At 42.6% G+C, this 27,777-nt stretch overlaps 1 protein-coding gene across 4 annotated transcripts in view; it reads right to left on the minus strand.

The window, feature by feature from the left end:
- Nucleotides 1-2,077: 2,077 nt before the first annotated feature.
- The window catches only part of C1QTNF7 (C1q and TNF related 7), a 60,924-nt gene continuing 35,224 nt past the window's right edge, over nt 2,078-27,777 (minus strand). For all 4 annotated transcript variants that reach the window (XM_081959426.1, XM_081959423.1, XM_081959424.1 and 1 more), the window contains exons 2-3: nt 23,434-23,679; nt 2,078-3,622 (exon numbers count right to left, since the gene is read on the minus strand). In XM_081959426.1, coding sequence (XP_081815552.1) covers nt 2,991-3,622; nt 23,434-23,671 — 870 coding nt within the window. In that variant the 5' untranslated portion in view covers nt 23,672-23,679 and the 3' untranslated portion in view covers nt 2,078-2,990. The remainder of the gene's footprint in view (nt 3,623-23,433; nt 23,680-27,777) is intronic.

The following is a 27,777-nucleotide window of genomic DNA, read 5'->3' on the forward strand; positions in this document are numbered from 1 at the left end:
TATGTGTTTTCTGATGGTCTTAGGCGACCCCTGTGAAAGGGTTGTTCGACCCCCAAAGAGGTCGCAACCCATAGGGTGAGAACCGTTGGCTTAGATGGTGGGGTGGGGTTTTAACTAGAGCTTATGTGGGGGGGTAGGACTTATATTAGGTGTACACATAAAAAACAAGCTAGGGCTTATTTTTGGGACAGGTCATATTTTCAGGGGAACACGGTATTGAGCCAAGTTTCACCTAATCACCTAACAATTGTTTTTTTCTTGCGTAAGTGTAAAACCTTAGTTTTCTTTACACTGAATTTCATTGTTATATATGTCCCGGTGTTCAAGTCTGCTGTGGTCCATCTGGATCTTGAGCCTATCTTCTGGGATGTTGACTATTCCTGCCAGCTTGGTGATATCTGCAAATTCGATTTCTTTCTTCTATTCCCTCATCTAAATAATTTATGAAGCATTGAAGAGTACTGGACCTAAGGCAAAACTTTGGGATACCCCACTGCTTACTTCCCTCCATGTAGATGTAGTTCCATTAAGGTCTACACGTTGATTGTCAGTCATTTACAAATCCATCTAGTGGTGATGCTGAATATCCCATATTTTTCTAGCTTATCAAGAAGTAGGTTGTGATCTGCTTCGTCAAATGCCTTGTTGAAGTCTAAGTATACTATGTCCACAGCATTTTGCCGGTCCTCTAATTTAGTTACTTTGTCAAAGAATGAAATAAGATTTGTTTGGTATGATGTGTTTTTGACAAATCCATGTTGGCTTCTGTTTATATCTTTGCTTGGTATTCACACACCTGTGTCTTGATTGTCTTTTCTATGATCTTTCCAAGTATTGAAAAGTATTGATGGATTGGTCTGTAGTTTCCTGGATCTGTTTTTTTCCTCTTTTTTTGAAGATGGGAACCACATCAGCTCTTTTCCAGTTCTCTGATAGTTCCCTAGTGCTCTAGGACACTGGTGGGATTCAAAAATTATTACTACTGGTTCTTTGTGCGTAGCTAGGTGACCATGTGACTGGGGTGGTCATGTGACTGGGTGAACATGGCTAGCTGGTCACGATCCTAGTTTCCCCTATGAGGATTTCCCCATACAGACCTTTTGCAATTCCCCAAAGGGTCAAAGGAAACCAGATTTCATACAACTCTGAACCCTTAAGGCAAACCAAATACAAGCGGTCCTCATTTAATGCCAGTTGCTTAGCAAGTGTTCTAATTTATAAGTGACCTCTCCAGAGCTACTTGACCTGTTTTTGGAGTTTTGACACACACACACACACACACACACACACACGACCAGTTACAATATCCCACACAGGCATGTACTGAGGTTTTCTATGTTTTTTGCCAGTTTCCAACATTTCCTTCTGGTTTCCGGTTAAAAATGCCCATAGGGGAAAATGGACTTGTTTAACAACCACAGTGTTCGCTTAATGACCACAAGGTTCACTTAACGACCATGGTGTTTGCTTAACCTAGGGGTCTGCAACCTTAAACACTCAAAGAGCCATTTTTCTATTTTCTTTTAAACAGGCATCTCTCTGTGTGTCTCTCTATTATCTCCTTCCCTCTCTCATCTCTTTCTCCCTCCCTCTCTTTTTTTCTCTCATTTCTCTCTCATCTCTTTTTCTTTCTTTCTCCCTATCTCTCTCTCATTTCTTTTTCTTTCATTTCTCTCATCTCTTTCTTTGGAAAGGAAGAGAAGCATGATGGGAGGAGGCTTGGTGGGTGTCAGAGGGGCGGTGAGCGCTTTACGGCTCCTAAGGGGGGTTGAGCCTCCCCATTCCTGAGGGCCGTGAGGGCATTCCTGCAGTCACTTCCTGTGGTTCAGGAGATCCGTGCTCTTCCCGCTGCTGCTTGGCCTCCTCGATGTGCAGAGATGGGAGGCGGCGGTTTTGTTCGCTGCCTGCGAGCTCCGAGTGGTGAGAAGCTGAGTGAGCAAGCCAGCGATCTGCCGGCTGCCTCTAATCTGCAGTTTACTCATGAGCACCATTGGCCTTTCTCCCTGCCTCTCCTGGCCAATGGTGCTCACGAGTAAACTGCAGCTAGGAATCTCAAATATGGCTGGGAATGAACGTTTGTGTGGTAGCTGCTGGCTGGAACTACTAAACAGGTGGCCAAACTAAATGCCTGAAGGACCCCATCCCATCCCTGGGAGTCCAGGCAGCTTGCGATTGGTGAGCAGCTAAGCTCCTTGAGAGACAGTTCACAGGGAGCTGATCTACCACTGGCTACAATTTCAATTTAATTCAGTTCAATTTGAGGGGTTGTTACAAAGAAAAGGAGGTTAACCTGTTTTCCAAAGCATCAGAAGGCAAGACAAGAAACAACCAATGGAAATTAATCAAAAAGAGAAGCAACCTATAAGTAAGGAGAAATTTCCTAGCAGAATAATTAACCAGTAAAAAATTTTCCCACAAAGAATGTAGTTATCATGGAGGTGAGAAGAAATATGGAAGTCTCCAGATATATTCATCGACTCTAGAATTGCTAATACAGAGTTGGATTAATTAATGGTTTGACTTAAAAATCTACAGAAGTTGATCTATTCATTTTTCTCTATTATGCTTGCGATGAAATCATTCAAAAGGTAATTGTAATAGCATGTCTTGTTACCCCAGACTTACCTCTTTTTAAAAAATAAAATCTTTACTACTGATATCTATGTTTTCATAATAATTGTTGTTCAACTACTCAACTAACTCCTGCCATTCACAAGAACCTTGTCATTACTCAATATTTATTGTCTAAAATATTATATTTATTTGTATTTAAATACTATTAAACCTGTTTTTTTAAAATTTCTTGGATTCCATAAAGAAGCATACAATCATTAAAGTTTCTATTATTTGAAAATAAATCTTTCACTTTGGGGCATTTGACAAAAAAAGAAAAAAAGAAAATTCCAGACAAAGGCATAGTCTTTATTAAGAGGGAAGGGCAGATTCTGTCCGCTGCCTTTTGTTCATTTAGAAGTATGTAGTCATCTCCATCACAGGTCATCTTCCTCTGACAGAGCATCAAGGTAGTCTGTATCCACATATAAGAGAAATCCTGAAAACAGACTGTCTGCCCACGTGGGATCAGAAAAAAGGCCATTTTGGTCAGTGTAGAAGATCTCAAGCCAAACCTCATCCTCAGGCTGAAGGTAAATCACAGTTGACCCGGATGCCACATCATGGTTTCCTGTGTTAGCATCAAATGTCTTTATCCGGAACTTTCCATTATGAACTAGACCAATGGCAAGGTGTTTATTTGCCAATGTAATGTCATAGGAGAAATAATAAATCCCTGGGAAGGCACAGATGAATTTTCCTGTTGAAGGATTATAATGTCCCCCTTCATTAAAAAGGACTTTGTTAAATATGATTGGCAATCTTTCCTCTGGGTAACTTGTAGTAATACCCACAGAGAAAGCTGATCTCAGTATGATTTGCCCACATTTACAGATTCCCGGTGGACCTGTTTTTCCTCTTTCTCCTTTCTCCCCTTTTGGTCCTACTGGACCAAGAGGTCCCATGTCACCTTTACCTCCTACTAATCCTGTAGGCCCTCTTTTGCCAGGCTGCCCTTGGTCTCCTTTGTCTCCAGTTTGTCCTGCAGGACCCATCTTTCCTCTTACACCTAAGAGAAAGGAAACCATTTTAACCATACCATTATTTTATACAGTATTAATAAACACAAGATAATAATTCTCTTTGGCAGGGAATGGTGCATTTTGTTCCAGTAGGATCATTGCAAGTTAGGTGCACCTCTCTCTCTCTTTTACTGAAGGCATTGTATAGAAGTCTTGACTGATGAAAGCTGTAATAGACAGAGGGGGCCAAAGCCTCCCACACCCATCTTGTGGCAACCCACAGCATATCAAAGATGATAACTTGGAACATGAGAAAAGTAAAGAGAAAAGAGCATGCGCTGATGAAGAACATTCAAGGAAGCAAAAGAGGTAGCTTGTTGGAGTGTGATGAAAGGATGTAATTTGTGGAGTACATGTAGTCTTCATTTAACAACCACATATTCAGCAACCATTCAAAGTTACAATGAGACTCAATGACGGGGACTTACAATGGGTCCTCAGAGTTGCATCCTCAGAATCACTTGATTGCATTTTGGGCACTTGGTGACCTGCTTGCAACTAACATTGCAGTATTCCACAGTCACATGATCATCATTTGCCATCTTTACTGACAGTTTCTGAAATGCAAAGTCAATCAGGAGGGCAGCATGGATTTGCAAATTGTGGTCATCTGACCATGGGACACTATAATCATGTGGGATTTACCTAATGATGGCAACTGATGCTTTTGCAACTGTCATTGTAAATTGGTGCAGTCATTTTATAACTGAGTTGTTTAGCAATGTTGCTGACCCTAATTACCATTATTAAGCAAGAATTATCTGTAGATAAATATATAAAAGGAAGTGGAGTAGCATTATTAGAAATAGGAGTAGCATTATTAGAAATAGAAAAGCTAAAGTGTATGTCAGAAAGTATCAATTACAAGGTGTCATCTGATTGCTGTAGGTATAGTATATGTCAGTAGGAATCTACTTTAGGTTTGTGAGAATGCATGTTATGCTCCAATGAATAACAATAATGTAAAGAGCAGAATAAATGGGGAGAGGATTTGTAGCTTTCTGTTGAACACACTCCAGGAAATTTTTCTGATTATATGAATTGATGGGAAGAAAAAAGATCAGAGAGCACAGAAAACATAAGTGATTGAGTCAATTAGAGACTCAAGAATGAATAAGAATAATGTCTTATAAGAACGAAATAACTCTGTTTCATATATGTAAGTAAATAGATTACTATACTCACTCTTCTTAGGCACTCTTGACAAATCAGTTTAAAAGCCATATGTAATTTTATAAAGCTTGCAAGCTTTTTTGTTGGCTTTTCTTTTTCTTTCTTTTTGGCTTCTTGGTTCTGCTTTTAAATATGATATAGATAACAAGAAAAAGTAAGCTCAATTTACTTTCCTGTTTATGATGGAAAAACTGACAGAATTAATGAAGGACAAACGAATGAGGAAGGACCCTGAATGTAGGACAGCCCATTATTTGGTAATGTTAACTGTGGATTGTGGGAAAATAGATATGGAAGGAAAAGATGAGAATGAAAATGTGAAAGAACCTGGAGTGCACACTTCATATAGGAGTACTTTTTCCTATATGAAAAAGGAACAGTTCTCAATAGAATGAATGACTTGATAGTAGAGATTAAGAAGTAAGATATAGAAGTTGCTTTGAATATATTGAATATATTGAAAAAAGCTAAGTGTCAGGGTTAGCATCCAAAAGTAAATCAGAGTCCACGGCAAAATATTGCTCAAAGTTCCAATTTATTAAGAGAGCCATGTTGGCACATCTGGGAAAACCCCAATCTGAAAGCTTCCCGGTTTTCCCCACCCAGTTGAAAGTTCAAGCTCTTGCCCCCATACCCACAAGTCCATCACATGGTCCAATCTCCCACTGCCATGCTGGCAGTTCCACCCATTCAGTTCCGGTCAGGTGCAGAAGTGCAGAGACAAAGGATGACCTTGGCTTTCTAGAAAGAATTTTGTTGTGACTACATAGTATATGACTCCTTACAATCCCCTCTCCCATTCTCCCACAATAGAAAATGCATAGTAGAATAATAGAAAGTAAGGCAGGCCAAAGACCCAAAGGAAAAGATGGCTGTAGGCCTCACAGGCGGCCTCTCCTCAGAAGAAAAGCATATCCTGAAAAGAGAATAATGTGGGGGTTAACATGAGCATAACTAACCCCCTCCCAGGGGGGTCCTTTGACATTGAGAAATGTATCATGGAATTGTTCACTAACCTATTGGCTTTTACATTCCAACTTTTCATCCATGTAGCTTCAGACAATGGGTATCCCTTCCAATGCACTAAATATTGTAACTGACCTCTATATAATTTAGAGTCTAAAATTTTCTTCACTTCATAGTGAGTTTCTCCTTGTATCACTACTGGAAGAGGGGGAGGCTGGGTCAATGGTCTTAGATTGGACCCAATCACAGGTTTCAGCAAGCTACAATGAAAGGTAGGATGAATTTTCCCTAGAATTCTGGGCAGACTGAGCTGAACTGTAACTGGGTTAATTATTTTCACTATTGGGAAGGGACCTAAAAATGTTGGCCCTAATTTCTTGCTAGGCATTCTTCACCTTATGTATTCAGTAGACAAGAAAACTTTATTCCCCATGCAGAAGGGGGTTTGGAGCAAGCAGTGCTTATCAGCTTGTTTCTTCTGCTGCTTCTGACAGAGCTTTTTTCGTATTCTCCCACCCTTTTTAAAGGGCATCCATCCATTCAGTCAGAGACATGGAGGAGGGGGCAGTTCAGGCATGGGAACAAATTCCATGCCACTGGTAACTTGAAAAGGAGTTAATCCAGTGCTGCTGTGAACAGCGTTGTTATATGCAACTTCGGTGAATGATAGCAAATCCGACCAGTTGTAATCCACATAACAACATATGTATTGTTCCACCATCATGTTAATTCATTCTGCTGCCCCATTCCTGTTTGGATGGAAAGCCGAACTAAGTCCTTGTGTGGACCCAATGGACCTCAGCAACTCCCTCCAGAACTTGGCGGTGAACTGAATTCCGAGGTCTGAGATGATTGTCCTGGGTACTCTGTGCAGGCGGTAAATGTGTTTAACAAACATCTTTGCTAGCTTCTTTGTGGATGGTAATCCTGAGCAAGCAATGAAATGAGCTTGCTCGGAAAATAAGTCAATGACTGTCCAAATTACTTCATTTGCGCCTCTGTCTGGGAGCTCTACGATGAAATCCATTGCGATCTCCCATGATCTGCTAGGGCTGGCCACCTGTTGCAGTAATCCAGGGGGTTGCCTGGCCATATTTTCATGGTTGCATAAGTGGCACAGCTTTTCACGTAGTCTTCAACTTCTACTTTCATTTTTGGCCACCAAAACTGATGTCTGGCAAGGTGGGGCATTTTTAGGAATCCAAGGTGACCCCCCAATTTCATGACATAACTTCACTGTAGCCTCATTCACAGGAACATACATTTGGATCAGTGGTGGGCTCTGGATCAGCATCCACATGGACGTGTGCAGCATGTGCGCACATGCACACATCACGCACATGCATCTTAGCACCTCCGTGAGCTTCCACGATGTTCCAGCTACTAAGCGGAGCATCGCACAGGTGCTGTATGCGCCATGCACGTGCGCAGGTGTGCCAACGACTTAAAACACCAGTAAGGAGCTGGGGCAGGTGGGTGGGCCCTCTGGAGCACTGTACCGGAACGGTATCCGGTGCTCCGGGCAGGCTCCAGTACACCCGTACCAGGGCGTACCGCCTGCAACCCACCACTGATTGGGATCCTTTCCAGGCTAAGCCACCTCTCATTGTCAGGATGTTGTGGTTGAGCCAGGGGTCGTTTGGCAGCACTGATTTCATTGCTGTGGTCAGCTTGTCCTGGAAGAGGTCTGGCCTCTAGTGGTGACTTGAGCCGCCTTTTGGTTGGGGGGAATAATGGGGTCACTTCTTTTTTTTATAAAAAAATGTTTTTATTTTTAGACAAACATAAAACAAACAGACATAAACACACACAAAATAAAAACCCTTTTCCAATTACTTACAGTGTGTCGATTGGTTACAAAACGTTTGTGCTTTCTCCCAATAGACTTCACTTACAATTTACATAAAGACTCATATTCATCATTCTAATATTATCATTATTAATCATTTATTTAGCTATAACTATTATTACTTTATTTTATACATAGTACTCTAAATTTAACTAAGTTTAACTTAATTTTTATTCTAACATTTCATTTCATTATCCTGTATCCTTCCAGTAATAGTGCAGTCCTATATCTCTTGCCATTTGTGGTATTTGTATTCTAATTGTTTTCTTGATAAGTCTTATGTGGACTTCTCTTGGCACCTTGTTCCTTGCATATCTTGTAAGTACTCGAAACCCTCCATCTGTTCCTTCCATCCGCTTGCCTTTAGTTATCACCGGTGCTTCTGCCAGAATTTCTCTCATTGTTTCTGCCAACTTTTCTCCCTTTTCTTCTTCCATGTTTTGAGGTTTGAGATAGGTTTCCAGTTCGTTAATCTCTCCTTTCAACATTCCACTCCTGTTGTTTCCAACCACGCTCGATTTGCTGACAATATCAACAATTTTCTTATCACTTTGTTCATATTTTTCTTCAATTTTTTGAATTCTATCCTCAAATTTCATCATTGTTTTATAAATATTCTCAACTCTTCCCTCTATTTTTTCTGTTTTTTGTTCTATGTTTTCCATCCTCTTTTCAATGTTTTTGTACTTATTTGTATTTTTTGACTTTCTAACATAATCATTTGCAATGTTAATTCTTTTTCTTCTTCGGGGTGAATCACTTCTTCCCTCCGACTCTCATACTGTGGTTTTCTCGATAAGGCATCTGACAGCAAGTTCTTCCCTGTAGGGATGTGCTTCAGTTTGAATGTAAACCTTCTGAAATATTGTGCCCAGCGCAATACTCAGAAAAGATGAGCATGTTATCAAGGTTAATGAGCACCCCTTTGTACAAGTGCTCATGCAGCACCTCACTAATGAACTGCATGAAGACTGCAGGGGCCCCTTGTAGCCCAAATGGCATGACTTTGACTTGGAAACTACCAAGGGGGCAATTAAAGGTGGTCTTCCATTCATCTGCCCCCCTAATTTGTATGCGTTAATATCCTCTCTCAAGTCCAGTTTGGTGAACACTTTTCCTTTAGCCAAGTGGTTCAACATGTCTTTCATGAGGGGGAAGGGGGAGGTGTTTTTATGCAAATGCAGTTGACCCCCCAGAAGCCAATGCAGAGCCTAACACCTCCCCCCATCTTTCTTCTCTTTGAAAAGCACAGGGGCTGCTACTTCTGACTTGACTGGTTGGATAAAGCCCCACTTCAAATTGATATTGATGTATTTCTTTAATTCTGCCATCTCTTTAGGAGCCATGGAGTACATTTTTGGCTTTGGTAGGGTTGCCGCAGGCACGAACTCTATCGCACAATTGGTGGGTCTGTGAGCGGAGATATAATTGCAATCTTTCTCACTGAAAACCCCTGCCAGATCCCAGTATTTTGGGGTATTTGCTGGATGCCTGGTAGTTCAGTGTCTGCTGCCAGTGCTGCAGGCTCTGGATGGTCTGCTTTAAGGGGTTCGATGGTCCCTGGGTGTCCTTCTGGCTTTACAGTGGGTAGCGCCCAATGCCTTTTGTCAATTTTCGAATGCCGTCCTCCCACTTTATAAGTAGGTGCCCATTTGTCCAACCATGCAAGCCCTAAGATTATTGATTCATTCATTTTTGGTGCTATGATGAATCTGAGAAGTGCCTAGTGGCATCCAATCTGCAACTTCACCAAGTTGGTTATTAGCTTGGCAGGCCCCCCTCAAATTAGCATCCCGTCCATTTGCTCAAACCGAATGGGATTGGCTAAGGGTCTTGTGCATATGCCCAGCTGCTCCACAAGGACATGCTGATTAAGTACCAGGTGCAGCCCGTGTCCACAACTACCTCAACTTCCCCTTCTACCCCATCTTGGGCACTATGAGTTTGGCTTTGATGGCAAAGGGGCGGATGATACACTTACCATCGGGTAGTCTTTGCTGCTTTTTTCCTCCTCTGAACTGGGAGGCTTTCCCCATCTGGTATAGTATCCATCTCCTCAGGCTGGGGATCAGATCCTTCCATTTGTTGGGCAAGATGACTCTTTTCAGGTGGGTTTTGGGGCCCTTTTTTGTCCCACTGGCAGCTTGGGTGCACTCTTGTGGGATTGGGGTCAGGGCCAAGCATTCCGATGCTCTGTGTCCATGTTGACCACGCCGGTAACATTTTATTGCTCCCGCAGACTTGGGAGGAGGCGTCTCTGCTTGCTTCATTTGTGTTTGGCAGCCCAAAGGTCTTCTAGCCAGCTTTTCAGCAGTGGGCTTTCGATGGGGGGTAAAGTTCGTGAGCCAGAATGACTGCAGTGTTGTACCAATTCTGGATCCTTTCTGGCACCCCCCCTTAGGCTGCATGCCTTTCTCAGTTCGGGATCTAGGGCATCTTTGAACATGTGCACAAGGAGTCATTCTGGCCCTTAGTTTTCTGGCTGCCCTTCTAAACTCCCAAACTAATTCCTTCACGGGATAGCCAACTTGTTGCAATCTTTGGATCTGCTCTTCTGCTTCCACTAGTTGGGCCACATTGCTAAATCAGATTCGCATCAGCTGAACAAACCCATCTGCATCTTCTAATTCAGGAGATGCCTCATTGTGGAGCTCCGTTACCTATTCAGCCAATTCCCCTTCATTCAGCCCATCAGTTATCACTAGAATCAGCTCTTGGTCAGAAGGGTGTTGATCCCCAAATTGATCAATGTGTGCCCAGACTCGATTTAGGAAATAGGCTAGCTTCCCAGGGGTCCCATCAAAAGTTGCCCGAAATTGAGGGGGCATGGGAGTCAGCAGGGCTGGTGCCTGGATTTGCACAGGCAGTTGGGGCTGGAGCCCCCTTTGTGGCACTGCTCCTGTGGCTGAGGTTGGGCAGGAACCTGTTGGGGCATTGCGGCTGGGGGCTGCCCCTGTGGCAGCGGTTGGGCCAGAACCTGCTGAGGGGTCATTCCCTGGAGTTGCCCCAGGCCAGTTATCTGAAATGGTGCCATCTGCTGAGGAGAGGTGGCCATCCATTGGTATTACACCCAACCATGGCCTGGGAAGAAAGTCCACCCTGGTGGGACTTGACTCGCAGGCTGCAACCCAAACAACGGTGTCTGGCTAGGGGGTGAAATCCCCCACCCCCTCTGCTGCTGGCTGGGTTGACTTCCCCATCTCGGTTGATGCCATCTGCGCCCCAGGGTGAAGGGGCCATCTGCGCCCTAGGGTGAAGGGGCACTGGCATTGGTCTTATTCCAGCGGCAAGGTTTTGGGCTGAAATGCTTGTCGCTGTATGGAAGGAGCATAAATCCTCACTCCACTGCGTTGCAGAGTCTCAACCCAAGAAAGTAAACATTGGCTGGGTCATGGTCCACCTGGGTGGTTTGGAGCTAAGGCAAGGGTTAATTCCACTCACATTAAGCTGTCGGAATTGGTCTGGGAGACCGGTCAGAGACTGACTGCATGAGGGTGGCTGGGATCCCCAATCATTGGAGCGCCCAGTTGGCATCTGCTTTGGTCCCCTCCACTCATGGGTCGAGGCTGATCCTGCACCCCACTGTGGCTCCAACAGCAACTCCTTAGGGGAAGTAAATCCCATGACTTCATTTTGCAGAATTAGCTCCAATTGTGAGGGATGCCTAGGGGCTGGCTCTTTGCGCCTGGCTCCCAGCTGGTGTTCCCTCTCTGCCTCCGCAGCTTCCACCATGGCATGTAGATGGTCTTGACATAGATAGGCAATCCGTCATCTGCTATTTTCTCCATGGGCTCCATCTTCCCTGAGTCCTTATTCCACCCGGGCTCAAGTCGGTGCTGGGGCTCAGGATCCTGGATAGCAGCCCGAAATTCAGGGTGGCTGGTGAAGTATTTTAAGGGAGATTTGGGTTAATATTAGGGTTCCAAAGCAAAGTATTGCTCAAAATTCCAATTTATTAAGAGAGCCATGTTGGCACATTTGGGAAAACCCCAATCTGAAAGCTTCCCGGTTTTCCCCACCCAGTGAAAGTTCAAGATCTTGCCCCCACAGCCACAAATCAATCACATGGTCAAATCTCCCACTGCCATGCTGGCAGTTCCACCCATCCAGTTCCAGTCAGGTGCAGAGGTGCAGAGACAAAGGATGACCTTGACTTTCCAGAAAGAATTTTGTTGTGACCACATAGTATGTAACTCCTTACAATCCCCCCTCCCATTTCCCCACAATAGAAAATGCATTGCAGAATAATAGAAAGTATGGCAGGCCAAAGACCCAAAAGAAAAGATGGCTGTAGGCCTGACACTAAGTTCCAGAAAGTTGTGCTAAATTCAAAAAAGATATTTGTTTGCAATAATGATATGAAAGAGTCTGTGAATGATAAAAATGATTATAAAAGATTGATTGCTCCAAAAATGAGAATGAAATAATAATATTATATAATGTATATATTTAAAGATACTTACCAAAGAGAACAAACAATGGTTAACAACTATAAAGAGAGAAGGAGAAAATGCAGAGAGATATTGTTGGAAATTAAATAACATTTTGAAAAAGGGTGAAAATATCTAAAAATGGACCTTCTAGAGGAAGAAATGAATAGTAATTATTTGAATGAAGCAAGTCAGAGAATGCTGCAAGGAGTATTAAAATTGTATGGGAAATATAATTGTAATTGTAAACAATGATGAACAGGATGTAATAAATTTTTATGACAATATTGAAAAATCTTATAGCTGCAAGGTTTAATTGGAGAACTATGAAAATAGCTTTTGGGATGCCTAAGTGACTGTTCTAATAGGTTGTGAAGACTGCATCAGTATGTGAAGATTGGTAGAAAAATGAATGTAAAAATTAAAAGGACATTTGTTTAATTAAATATTCCTGAAAAAGTATGCAGTAGAAGTCTGATTTAAGAGACTACAAAAGATGACAATGAGCAAGATTTAGGAAATGATGATGGGGAAGTAGTATAAATGTGGAAAGCTGTATTATACAAATGTTGATTTATAAAAGTATAAAAGTAACAGACTTCCATTACAGAACATTTTGTGTGCATATTATATTAGAAGCTTATTGGTAAGAGTGATATATGATGTAAATATAAAATAAGCAGGGGGTTGGCCCAGAAGACCCCCAAGGTCCCTTCCACCTCTATTCTTCTATGGGATGAATATTTGGGAATCATCAAATGCTTAGCAAATAGTTCAGCACTGAGCAAAGAGTAGAACAAAGATAAGTGATGTTTACTTGGCTGCCATTATTTATGTAAAATGAATGCTTGCAGCAATATTAGCGTTTTGAGCTGTTTGGGAATGTCACTGTACATGTATTTTTTGTATGTAGACAATGTTATTGACTGAAAACCTGAATAATTTTCAGTGACTGTTGGGTGATTTGTCTGACCAGCATGGATATGAAAACTGCTGTTATCAAAGGTTATGTTAGTTGTTTTTTCCAGAGAAAATGGGATGAATTGTTAAAAACTTTATAAAATGGCAGAAAACAAGAGCAAGTAGATGTATTTGTGAACTTTGATAGATTGTTACTGAAAAATGGGAAATAGAGATATTTTAAATGCATAAATTATGCTAAAAGGGTAATAGAGTATGTAGAAAGAAGTGAAAATGGCTATATATCAGAAAAGACAGAAATAATAAGTTTAAAGTACAAAAAGCAATTTATGATGCAGTAAATGGATATAGTTGTAGGCTGGTTGGCTAGGACATACATTTTTCCTTGCATTAAGTTTTATCAATCGATGAGTCCATTGTTCAAGCAGTATATATTGAAGGAATTTTGTATCTTTTGTTAATGAAGTTACTACAAATTGGGTAAAGTGATGCAAATGACATAGTTGCACAAATAATGTACAATAACACAAATGACATAAATATATTACTTAGGAATTTATTGCACATTCTAGTTTAATGTACATCCCACTCTACTTTCATAGGCTGTGAACCCAAGGGTTTCTTGCATTTCTTTTCTTTTTCTTAATTCATAATTTATTTGACTTATTTCCTTTAATTTCTTTTTAGTGTTTGGTGCATATGTTTTTAATCATAGCTAAAAGAACAGGGTTCCTCCCTTCCTCTAAAAATTTCCATTGGGAAAATTTCCCTCATTCACTATCAGCAATTTCAGATTTGTGTCATTACTACTTAAAGTATGCATTTAATCCTATTAATCTTTTGTGTGACCCAAACTTTCATTAAATGAATGCAAACATTAGCATGACAATTTTTAAAGTGACTGAAACTGAAATCTGGATACATGACAGCATTCACATCTGCCATGAACTGATTTATTTAATTTCATTAATTGAGAACTGTATATTAATTACTTGAATTGCAGGGTTGCTTGATTTTTACTGCTTTTGGATCCAAGACTTTACAAAGTAATTTAGAATAAGGAGAAATTTAAACATCTAAATATCAATAAACATGTTTTACTAATTTTGACAATTCCATTGTCTTTACATCTGATTATGAAATTAGACTCCACCCCTTAAATTATATCATAATGCACTTAAGACTTCCTTCTTCCCATAGAGATGTCTCACTAAAACAATATTGGAATAAATCCTCATTACTAGCAGAGGATTCATTGATGATCAGAATGATGAATCAAATGATTTATAACTACTTTTGTTCGGGGAGTAGGACACATAACCACACCGAGTCCTGATAATGGTAACATCCTGGTTTCCCCTTAATGTTCCTCAGGCAACTTTCGGATAGTCTCTAAAGAAATCAGATTTTCTTCTTTTTCTCCCTTTCCCTAAATGGGCCATTCTCTTTAGCTAACAGCAAAATAAGAGACGATTTCAGAACTTAATATGGTTTCTCTCCCTCCCTCCCTCCCTCCCTCTCTGTCTCTGTCTCTGTCTCTGTCTCTCTCTCTTCTTTAATACAAACACATAGCACTTCAAAAATGTCTGCCAGTTGCATCCTTACCTAGATTGGGAGGCCCTGCACGCAGGCACTCATGTCTAGTCACCTCTTGGTTGGATTGCTGCAAAACGCTCTACATGGGGTACCCTTGAACAATATTCAGAAGCTAGAGCTGGTGCAGAATGCAGTGATGCACACAATTCTGAGGCCCCTGGGATGGCATGGATAACACTGCTATTGTGCAACTGTTAATTGATTACAGTTAGCTTCTGAGTCCAATTCAAAGTGTTGGTTATTACCTTTTAAATCGGAGGTGTCAGACTCAATTTCATTGAGGGCTGCATGAACGTTATGGTTACCCTCAAAGGCCCAGTTGCATGTAAGACTATGACAACTCACAGTGGCTGGGTGATCACAGCCAGCTCGCCATGACTAGGTGGACGTGACACCACTTATTGGATATGGCTGACTCGAGATGGCTGGCTCAGGACTGAACAAGTTGCATTGGTTAACTCAGCATGGACACAATTTGGTGCCCCACAAGCTCCTTGCCTTCCCAAACTGCTGGCGACCATGCGTGTGTGTGCTCGCACACATGCACCACCACCCCCATTCTAACTTTGAGGACTTTTATCCACAGAGGAAGGAGAGGGTGTTCTCCCCAAGCCCAGAGATGATTGGCAGTTTGCAAGCTCAGATTTGGATAAGTCTCCAAGAATGGAATGGTGTGTGTGTGAATCCTAGACATTATTGCCATTTCCCTGTCTGGTGCTGCTTCCCAGCAAAGCAGTAGGCAGAGGATGACACTGCTGTGTGTGAAAGTGCAGAGGAAAAAGTTTGCAGAAAAGAGTTTTCTCCAAGTCGGACTTCTGCCTTGACAGATCTCTGGAGAGCAAGAGGAGGAGGCAGGAGAGCAAGAGGAGGAGGCAGGAGGCATATGATCCTATATGAGGGAGGCTGGCTGTTATCGAAAGGGAATCCCTGTTTCTAATTGTGTGTGATAAGGTTGCTGGTTTGTTGGGGCAGACTTCCCTCATGCAGGTCCCCTGCCACCCCCTCTTCCTCTCCAAAGATCTGTCAAGGCAGAGGTTGGACTCGGAGGAAACTGCTTCCTGCAAACTTTCTCCTTCACGCTGCCACATATAGCAGCATTGTTCTCTAACTTCTGTGGGGGGCCAGGCAAGGCTTGGAGGTGGGATCTGAATGTCTCCAGCAGAAGAAGGCCAGACCAGGATGAGTGCTAGAGCTTCATCCACCAGAGAAGCCTTGCCAGCTCTCTCAGGCCACATGGAAGACATACCCCGGATGGTAGCGCAGGCTGTCTAGAACCCTGGACAATGGAGGGCAAGTGCCCAGCCCTCGAGCTCCCGGGGCACCAGAATCCTGTAGCCCAGCCCAGCCCTGCTTCCCTGAGGGGGCACCTTGCCACACCTATCTCCTCCTCGAGGCTGCTGCTGTGCTCACTCTCCTTGTCCAGGTTGTTCATGGTGGGTGCGGGAGGGCGAAGTGCTTGGGTCAGAGGGAGGCCCACTCCCTGGAGGAGACCCAACTTTGTAAGCTATCAGCGATAGGACGGGAGACCCCCAGGAGAGGCCAGGAGGAGGGGTCAAGGGGATGGTAAAAGAGGTGGCCAAGTGCTAAGGCAGGACTTCCCTCAGATCCTCCCTCCATCTCATTCCAATTTCCTTCCTCCCTCCCCCCTTTTCATTCCTATCTCCTTCCTTCCTTCCCTCCCTCCCTCCATGCCCAGTATTGAATATTCAATTAGGGGTGAAGCCGACATAAGGCTTCACTCATTGGTTCATTTCTCTGGCAGGAGAAATGAACGAGTGTCATTGGTTGAAGTGTCTGGGAGCTGCTGCGGTGTGGGAGCTGCCACTACCAATGTTCCCTCTAATTTTTTTTCAGTGTGCATGGAAAAGTATAGTGTTTGAGCAGCACATTTTCATGCCTGAGCACCTGAATTAACTATATAATATATATAGTAAGTTGAGGACTACTTGTATTCAACTTCAATGGATAACTCTCTATGGGAAAAGGATCAAAACTTCCCTCTATCCACATTTTCTATACTATGAATCACTTTATATGCTTTATACTTTCCCCCTTACTATCCAATAGTCTGCAGTGATATTAGCAAGTTATGAATAAATTACCAATTGATGTAGATTAGCAATTGGGGTATATAAAGAAACAAACCTGTTATTTATTGAATTGCATGTATACAACATTTATATATTGGCTGGCTGTAAACTATATTTAACCATTTGTTTTTATATGATGAGCCAAGAACTGGAACTATTTGCTGTATCAATACGATGGATGGTAACACCTAGCTGACCATGGCTGATCTCCAAAAACTAGTAGACTTTGTACTGCTGCCAAAACAATCTACATGGAGGTTAGCCAATTTGAACTTGCTAAAGAAATCTGATCAGTCACTTTTGAGAGGATGAACCAACAGAAAATAAAGTTGTTTTCAATATATTAAATGGCTCATTTAATATACAGCCCTTTCATATGCAAATAATATAATAATGCATGGAATGTGTGATGAAATGTTGATTTGTAAGTACTAATTTTCAGACGTAAAAATGCAAAGATGCATAAAAGATGTGAAACAATACCGTAGGTCAGTTTTCTGTTTCCTGAAAATTATCCCTTTCTTCTCTTATGCCATTGGTAAAAAAACATAAGACTAATTCAAAGCATTTAAAAAGAAAATATATAATGACAGCATGCAAGTGTCAGCAAAGCCTTCCCCTGACAGATAAGGGAAAGAGGTATATGACTCTACACTTTCAGAATCAAACAGAAAGAAATCCTCTCCCAGACTAAACGTGTGTGTGTGTGTGTGTTTCACGCCTATATTTTGCAATAGATAAGTGCAACAGACCGATCGGGAACCTGAAATCCAACTGCTTCCTCAAAGGCAGAGTGCTCTAATGTGCTTCCAGCAGCCCTTCAGGGCTGGTGGTCCTGTTCACGGTTATCACAAGGAAGCCCTGCTCCGTTAAGTGGAGATTACTTTCAGGCAAACAATTTGCGAACTCGCCGCCTGCCTTATGTGCTCAGAGCTTCAAAAAACAGTCCCGGATAGATGCCAATAAGCGATGGGGGCTGCAGGTGCTGGGTGATTGAAGAGCTCCGCTCTACCCAGAGAGAAAGAGGAGGAGCCTACCAGGAGCAGCCCCAGCGCCCACCAGGCCACATGGCAAAATGGATGCCACGTGCCCGTCCGAACTGAGGCATGAGCCGCCACCGCAATTCCCTCTCCACCACCGCCTCCCTCCCGTCCATTGCACATTTCCTTCTGTGGAGACCAAGTCTGCTCCCACCTTTTATTCCTGACCGCCTTTAAGTTGCTTGTGCGGTAATTGGCTGCGCCTGCCGAAAAACGGAACTGGCTTGGTAGCGCAGCCACTCCTTGGCAAGCTTGAATGGAGTCCTGGGCCAGGGGTTGCTGGTGGTGGCGGCGGGGGAGGATTTTTACCTGGCTGACTTGTCAATTCCTCTTGGTCCTGAATTGCATGGCATCATTTCAGCTTCATTGCTCGCCCCGGCTGGGCAGTTTCATTTCGGGAGAGGAAGGTAGCTGGCAGAGCCGAGGATTCATTATGCTAAAAAACACTGCGCAGCAGTTGGAAACTGCTGTGTGGCGTTTTCTTGACACGTGCGCGGCCATGCAGCTGCGCAGCTTAGAAGGAACATTGGCCACTACCACTGACCATCTTCCCAGCCTGATCAGGGTAGAGTGGTTCAATGTCTCGGGCTTGGGACTGACTGGCATCAACACTATACAAGAGGACGACATAGAAGCTGTGATAACTGAATTCAGTGACATCTTTGATGGAAGCCTAGGCAAGAATAAGGGGACCCCTATCTCGTTCAATCTAGACCCTCAAGTTGCCCCTGTCAGATTGAAGCCGCAAAGAGTCCCTTTTGCTCTCTGGCCCAAAATAGATGAGCAATTAGACAAACTAATTGCACAGGGGTTTTTGCAGCCAATTGATCACACGAGATGGGAGATACCAATTATCACACCAATCAAGCCAGATGGCTCAATTCGCCTCTGTGCTGATTACAAATGTACAATCAATTGCAACAGAACGTATATCCAGTGCCAGTGGTACAACACCTGTTGCATTCTCTGGGCAAAGGTTTCTTCGCCAAACTCAATTTAGCACAAGCCTATCAGCAGTTGCCTATTGATGCTGCTACTGCAGAGACACAGATGATTGTAACACATAGAGGGGTATTGCCATTTGAGATAACCGTGGCCTCAGGACTTTTCCAAAGCCTAATGGAGTGCCTTGGCACTCAAGAGGTGGTGCCTTATTTTGATGATGTCCTCATGGCAGCAAAAGACAAAGAACAACTAATTCATTGATTATGGATAGTCCTGAGTCGGTTTCAGGAAGTGGGACTCAAGGTGAAGAAAGAAAAATGCCAGATAGCTGTATCCCAAGTTAATTTTTTGGGATATTTAATTGATGAGTCGAACATTCACCCCACCAACAGCAAAATAAAGGCAATTCAGGAAGCCCCCACCCCAACCAATAAAACAGAACTTCGAGCATTCCTAGGCGTGTTGAACTTTTACAGCATCTTTCGGCCACAAAAGGCAACAGTTGCTGAACTGCTTCACCGGTTATTGGATAAAAAGTGGGCCTGGGGAGGTGAAAAGAAGCATCTGCCTTCACAGCCATAAAGGAACTTTTAACATCAAATTGTGTTCTTGTACAATACAATGAAATCTTACCCCTCATATTAACCTGTGATGCATCCACTTTTGGCATCGGAGCTGTCCTTAGCTACCGGTTGCCAAACAGTGATGAGGCAACCATATTTTACTCAAAGACATTGTCAAAAACCAAACAAAACTACAGCCAGATGGATAAGGAAGCACTGGCTGCAGTAGCAGAAGTCAAGCATTTTCACAAGTACCTATACGGAAGGGCGAATTAATCACAGATCACAAACTGCTATTTGGCATCATCGTAGGGGACTGACCAACACTAAACATATTGTCACCCAGAATGATGAGATGGGCTGTTTTCCTATCCGCTTATAACTATCGTCTTGTTTATCGGCTGGGAAAAACCATTGATCATGCAGAAGCCCTCAGTCAGTGCCCACTATCAGACCTTGTTGAGGACTAGCACCAGCCACATCCATCCTGTTAATCGAAGACTTTGCAACTGGCCCCATCACAGCTGCCAAAATTGTGAGACAAACTGCAAAAGATAGAACTTTGGCACAAATTTTAAACTGGATGTGGAGTGGGTGGCCAGAAGGAATAATAGGAAGTGAATTCAAGCTGTCCAAAACTCAGAAAGTAGAATTGTCCACACTAAAGGGGTGTTTGTTATGGGGGTTAGAGTGGTGATACCACAAGTATTAAGGGAATCCATATTAAAAGCATTGCACATGGGACATCCTGGCATGGTCAGAATGAAAGCATTAGCTAGGAGTTATGTCTGGTGGCTTGGGATGGATAAGGAGATAGAAGAATGGGTCGCAAACGTGTATGCCTTGCCAGGAATCCAGACCGGTACCACCTGTTGCACCCACACATGAATGGGAGGTCCCTACAGCACCCTGGACACAAATGCATATAGATTTTGCAGGGCCATTTCAGAGACAAACATTCCTCATCGTGGTAGATGCCTATTCTAAGTGGCTCAAAGTAGCAATTATGACCAGTACCACAGCCGAAGCGGTTATCAGGATTTTGAGGAAACTTTTTTCCACACATGGCCTGCCAGACATTGTAGTGTGAGATAATGGCCCACAATTCACGGCAAATCAATTTGAGATTTTCTTAACGGAGAAAGGAATCCACCAGGCCTTGTCTGAACCAGGACATCCGGCTGCCAATGGTCAAGCAGAAAGGATGGTGAGATCCACCAAGGAAACACTAGCATGAATGGGCCCCGGGAATTGGCAAGCAAAAATCGATAAACTACTATTAGCACAACACATTACACCAAGTGCTACCATACATACTAGTCCAGTAGGACTTTTAATGGGCAGGAAAATAAGATCACAGCTGGATAGACTTCACCCGCTCTACAAAGAAGAGACACCCATGGACTCAATCAGTAAATGTCAGTCATTTAGTGTGGGCAATCTAGTATATAGCCAAATTACACTACATGAGTGCCAACCAAATCACAGGACCTTGATCCTACCAACTAGAATTAGAGGAGGGTAAGATCTGGAGAAGGCACATTGACCACCTCTGGGGACAAACAAGCCATAATTACAGACAACAAGCAGAAACAGAAATGGCCCTAACAACTAGGGACACTGCAAACCAATTCAACCACACACCAATGCTAGTCTCAAGCCAGGAGGAGACACGCAAACACTTATCTGGTGAACCAGGTAAGGAGGGAGGGATCTCTGAATATCCAGGGGTCCAGCAAGGGGTCTTGGAAGAAGTCAGGCCATGCCACAAGACGACTTTGAGGCAGTTCCACAGAAGGAGGCGGGAGTGGCAAAAGACCTGCCTGCTCAGACCACTGCCGCCAATCTGAATGAGCATCATAGGTCCAGCTGCACACACCGTAGCTCCACCTATCTACGTGACTATGTGCCTTGAATGAAAATGATTGGGTAACACATACCATATTTTTGGAGTATAAGACACACCTTTTTTCCGCAAAAAAGAGGGTGAAAATATGGCTGCGTCTTATACACTGAATACAACATTTTTGGCCTCCTGAAACCCCACCCCCTTTGCAAAAATGGCCGTGCATAGCTTTTAGAAGGCTCCTGGAGGTTAGGGAGGGCAAAAATGAGCAAAGAACAGGCCATTGTTTTGCTCATTTTTGCCCTCCCCCCAGCCCCTAGGAGCACTCTATAAGCCCCCTAAAGGCTATGCATGTCCTTTATTTGACAAAAACAGGCCATTTTTGCTCATTTTTGCCCCCCTTAGCCCCAAGGAGCACTCTACAAGCCCCTTAAAGGCTATGCATGCTTTTTTGACAAAAAAACGGGCCTGTTTTCACAAAAATGAGCCATTTTGGGGAGATCTGCAGAGTGCAAAAACTTTTTTTTTTTAATTTGCCTCTTTAAAATCTGGGTGCGTCTTATACTCTGGTGTGTCTTATACTCCAAAAATATGGTTGTTCAGGAGTGGAGGGGTGTTGAATATTCAATTAGGAGTGAAGCCGACGTAAGGCTTTACTCATTGGTCCATTTCTCCGGTGAGAGAAATGAACGAGTGTCAGTGGCTGAAGTGCCGAACAGTTCCCTGTTAAAGGGAGTTGCTGCTGCATGGGTTTTTTTTTCTGGAGCTGAAATAAAGGATATTTCTCTAAATGGAGCCTCCTGCCTCTTCACTCATACCCCCTATCTAACACCCAGGAAGGCACAAGGGGAGGGGGAGAGTGTGGCAGTGCTCCTGGTGGCTGTGGCTTTCCCATGCGGGGCAGTGATGGAGGCTGTCCCGGTGAAAGGGAAGTGCTTGTGGGCTGTGGGGCCAGCGGGGAAAGGGCTGGCAAGTGGGCCATAGAAGCAGCAGAGGTATTAGTGGTGGGTTTGGTGCTGCTACTGGGACTCTACTAGATGCTGAACTACAACAACTTCATGGTGGTCACCAGGACCAAAATGCAGTCAGTCTTAAATCTGGCCTGCGGGGCCACCCTGGAGACAACAAGGGGCTGGCCCCTGCCACCTTGGCCCTGGTCCACCCCACCCTGGCCAGGTGCTCCCCCCTGGGTGTGCACACAGAGGCAGCAAGCACACAGGGGGCTGGCATCCCCAGTGACTGTCTTGTCTCCCAAACTAATTGCATTTCACCAGGGGCACCAGTTCCCATGTGCTCAATGCCTCCTGTGTGTGCACCCAGGGGGAGTGAATGGCTGGGCTAGGGTGGGCCTGGGCTGAGGCGGTGGGAGCCCACCCCTTACTGTCTCCAGGGTGGCCCTGCGGGTCAGATCTAATCATATAGCAGGCTGGATCTGGCCTGCAGAACCTGACTTTGACATGTCTGTTTTAAATCTATATCATATGGGTACAGGATATCTGAGGAGCTGCCTTACTCCATTGCTATTAGCCCACCCCACTCACCCCGGTGGAAGAGGTGTGCTACAGATCCCATCTGCCAAGGAATTCTGCCATGTGGAACTAAGGAGAAGAGACTTTTCAGCTATAGCCCTGACCCTGTGGAATACTCTGCCACTGTAAGTGAGAATTTTGCCCCCACCATTTTGGTCTTCCAGAAGGGCATTAAAATTTGGTTTTGTTGGTTGGTTTGGGGTCCTGGGGTGGGGCACTTACAACTGCAGGTGGTTGCCAAGGTAAGAAGACCCCATTTCTGTACTATTGGTTCCTGTACTATTGGTTCCTGTACTATGGGGTTCCTGTACTATTGGTTCCTGTTTGTTTACATAGTTTTAAAAAATTTAAGCCACCTGGTGTCATCGAGGAGATGGGTGGCATATAATTTTAATAAATAAAAAGAATCCATTTTATGGCTGTCTGAAAATATAAATAGGAACTTCATCATTGGAAGCATACAAATCCTCATATCCACTACTTTTACCACCAGTTACTCTGTCAATGTCAATATTACGCAATATTTTGCAATATTATTGTAAAAGGGGTGTTCACTTTGAGAATAAAGAGCTCGTCAAGATTTAAAATGAATTTTTAGCATCAATTTAATAGCTTTCAAATGTGGTGGATTACAAGTTCATTCTTCTCTGGAGATCATGAGTAGTAATACCACACCTTTAAAAGGAGGCATGTCAACAGGACTGACATGATTACTATTTTGTAGCCACCTGGCTGCACTAATTGTAGATAGTCTTACTGTTCAGCAGTTCAAGATTTAGAAAAACTGAAGGTCTTATTTGGACTAAAGCCTGTTTTGGTAAGTTTTTTAAAAGGTTTGAATATTCAGTACCTGCATTTCCTTTCTCACCCTTTTCTCCCTTTTTGCCTTCTCGTCCATCTCGTCCTGGGATCCCAATCCGGCCATGTGGTCCAGGTGAGCCATGGTTTCCAGGAGGGCCTGGGGGTCCAGGTAACCCAGGTATACTACAAACATATTTTGTGGAGTAGTTTTCTCCTTTAAACTGGCTGTGGAGAGGTTGGCCATTGATATAGAGAGCAAAACCTGTTACACACAGCAGCACAAACATCTCTGGTGCTGGAAAAAAAGAAGAATGCTGATATGAAAATAGTAAAACAATAGTAAAAAACCCATCTTATTTAAATTAAGTGTTAAGATTAATATACAGCATACTCTTTCCCACTAGACATGGTAAAAAGTTAATATGGAAGCTATGAGAGTATAATCAAAGCTCCAATTGTTTTATAATGTACCACATGTTGCAATGGGCATAAAAAGAGCAGAGCTTAATCAAACTCTCATGATTGTCGTCTTGGGTTTTTTTTTTTACCACTCTGTGGCCACCCATAATCACTTGCCAAAAGTACAATTTTCCATATATACTGTATCTTAAATGAATCTTAAATTACAATGTCTTCAAGATGTTTGCTTCTGTTTGTAAAAGAAAGTATAATTGAATGGTGTAAATTAATCTCCAAGTAATTTTTTTTTTTACTAAATAAGATTTCACTGACACATCTTTCCCACAACTTCTGCATAGTGAAGAAAATAATTCTTAAGCAATATACAATATGTGTAAGGTAAATAACTGTATAAAATATTCTAAAAACTAATTATATATGTCACCGTGAAAGACCGAAATTGGTGAATGTCGACATTCACCGGTGAATGTTGGTGAATGTCGACATTCACCGGTGAATGTCGACACATACCAATTTCGGTCTTTCACGGTGACATATATATAACGAGTCAGCGTAACGCTTTACTTTTGCTTTTCAATTCGCGGTCCTGGAAACTACTCGTTCTAACCGCGCAGGATCGCAGGTTTTAAAAAAAAAGAAGTCCGCGAATAGAAGATGCTTAAAAGGAAGCGAGGAGCCGAGGTGTCGAGAGGATAAGGGTATTAGGGTAAGGGTGTCGAGAGGATAAGGGTATTTAGCAAATATTTCGGATATACACCAAGCGACTATGTGAATGTCGACATTCACCGGTGAATGTCGACATTCACCAGATTTCGGACTTTCACAGTAACATATACGCTTGTATGAAATATGCCTAAAATACAATTTTAGCCATCAACTTGACAACATACTTTTTATAATAGTCTTAACGTTTTTTTAAAGTACTTTTCATGTAAAAAAATATTTATAAACTTATACTAAACATCCATTCCTGAAACTATTATACCCCTCTAGCAATTTGTAGAAAAAAGTAGCTGATGGCAGTCATTGCTGTTGGTTTTAATATTCTATAGATCTCATGTGGAAATGATATGTAAAGAGCAATGTAAAAGGGAATAAATAAATATATTCAGGGCTGTAAATATTCAAACAAATGCTATTAAACCTGAACATTTCTCAAAAATGTAATTTTGAAAGTAAATCTCAGGATGTAATACATTGGTGTAATTTAGAATTGTGAATTAATTCTAAGGCTGAGTTTGAAACCTATTTTTCCCCTGTCATAAATTTTATACTTTTCAGTTTAATGCCTTTTTATTGGTTCCCATACCCTTGGGTATTTTTGTTTAAGAACTATTGCTTTTTATTGCTTTAAATTATGTAGGGTTAGAACTTCATCTCTGTGATCTTCTGACATCTCATGTGAAAATCTTTTGGTTTTCATGGATATCACTTAGGGATGTTAAAAGCACAGGACCGGTGTGATGACTTTTGTGTGAATTATGTAAGGTGGCAATGGTGCAGAGAGCCCCTGGTGAAGACTTAAGAGACTGCCAAACATGAAAGTTAAAAATATCAGAAACCAAAAATGTTTGCTCTATGAGCAAGATGTCTGCAGCATTGAAACTGTCTTACTGTACACTTAATGCTGTGTTTTATAAAGTTGTGCCATTAATCCAGTTCACTGACCTAATTTATGTGGAAAATGAATGAAATACAATGATCAGCAACCAAAGAATAGTCATTCCCTCCAAGGCACCCCTCTTAGTTTTATTGTACAGGAAGTCCTCATTCAGTGACTAAAACTGGGATTGGCAACCTGGTCATTAATTGTAGTGGCTACTAAGTGAAACTACACTTATGCTGATGATCTTACTTCAGCTCTCCTTTGTTTTATGGACCTACAAAGGTTGTAAATATGAGATTGGTCATGAAGATACTTTTTCATCTCTCTCATAACTGTGAACAATCCCTAAATACGGCAATTGCTAAATGAGTTGCTGTTAATCTCTGTAAAAATTGAGAGAAATCTTCAAGTTGTGAATACGGCAATTGCTAAATGAGTTGCTGTTAATCTCTGTAAAAATTGAGAGAAATCTTCAAGTTGTGGAGTGATCCAAGAGTGGAAGAATTAAGAATTTTGTTTCTGCAGCAGAGAAACAAAATAGAATATTGGACAAGATGGATCCATTGTCATCTGCTCTATTCTATTCCGACCTGAAATAATTTGCCTGCTGGAAATCGAGACAAATGTAACTTTCCCTGGACTATTGCTGCCTATTCTTAACTTACACAGTGCTGTCTTGGAACACCACCTTCAACCAACCCTCTAGCCTCTGCTTGCCTTCTCTGAAGTATCTACTGTGGTTGTGCAGTGCACTTTCAGTTTTACTTGGCCTCAATGGGCAGAACAATTTGTAAGTTTGCCAAAGCTTCATGGCTGTTTGCCTAGATTTGTTGATGATGCTATGTTGTTGGATTGTTTTCATTTCTTTTCATTCTATCAAATGCCATTAAAGTGATGATTCATCCCTGTGCCAAATGTTATACAAGGATACACAATAATTGAACCAACGTAATCTGCCAACAATCCAATTGAAATAACTTAAGGCTTCATCTTAGACCAGGGGTGTCCAAACCTTTTGCAAGGAGCACCAGATTTGGTGAGGTGAGAATGTGTGGGGCTGACCATTCAGCTTGACATTCTTTGAACCATTAACATTAATGTGCGGTGAAGGAAAAAACGCCGGCCGGCGGGGATGAGTGACAGGCTGAGCCGGCGGGGAGAAGAGGCTGTGGGCCACTCAAAATTTGAAAATGGGCCGCAATTGGCCCCCGGGCCAGACTTTGGACATGCCTGTCTTAGACAATAGATAGAAAGCCACAAGAGGAATAAATTAAACCAGACTTTCAGTGGGTCTTTGTTTTGACAAACACATGGAAATGCAACCCTTTGCAATTGCCCCGTGAAGCAACACAGAACACAGAACATAGAATAATTCAGTTGGAAGGGACCTTGGAGGTCTTCTACTGTGACCCCTTGCCCAGGAGACCCCATATTACTCCAGCATTTCTTTGGGCTTGATGGGATCATAGACAGAGTAACAGAATAACCAAACAGAATAACAGACTTGGAAGAGACCCTGGAGGTCTTCCTGTTCAACCCTGCCCCCCAAGCAGGAGGTGCTATACCATTTCAGACAAATGGCTGTCCAATCTCTTCTTGAAAACCTTCAGTGAGGAAGCACCACCACTTCTGGACACAAGCCGTTCCACTAGTTACGGTAATTGTTCTCATTGTCAGGAAATTTCTCCTTAGTTCTAGGCTGTTTGTCCTTTGATTAGTTTCCATCCATTGTTTCTTGTCCTGCCATCAGGTGCTTTGGAAAATAGGTTGACCCATTCTTCTTTTTGACAGCCCCTCAAATATTTGAAAACTGCTATCATGTCACCCTTAGTCCTTTTTTTCACTAGACTAGACATACCAAATTCCTGCAACTCTTCTTCATATGTTTAAGCCTCCATCCACATAATTATCATGGTTGATCTTCTCTGAATTCTTTCTAGAGTCTCAAGACTCTCAACCACAGGTGGTATTCAGCAGGTTCTGACCAGTTCTGGAGAACCGGTAGCAGAAATTTTGAGTAGTTTGGAGAACCGGTAAATACCTCCTCTGACTGACCCCATCCCCATCTATTCTGTCTCTTGAGTCCCAGCTGATCAGGAGGGAACGGGGATTTTACAGTATCCTTCCCAGGGGTGGGTTTCAAAAAATTTTACTACCTATTCTGTGGCCATGACCTATTTTGTGGGCATGGCTTGGCAGTCATGTGACCAGGTGGGCATGGCCAACTTGTAAAATGTGGTGGAGCTCATTTAACAATGCTCTTGCTTAGCAAACAAAATTTTGGGCTCAATTGTAATTATAAGTCAAGGACTATCTTTGCCTTCCTTTGCATGGCAGCCTTGTCCTAGTAAACTCCTTCTCCTTTCT

Source organism: Natrix helvetica (assembly GCF_964273705.1).
Source record: "Natrix helvetica genome assembly, chromosome: 7".
NCBI classification, from domain to species: Eukaryota; Metazoa; Chordata; class Lepidosauria; order Squamata; family Natricidae; genus Natrix; species Natrix helvetica.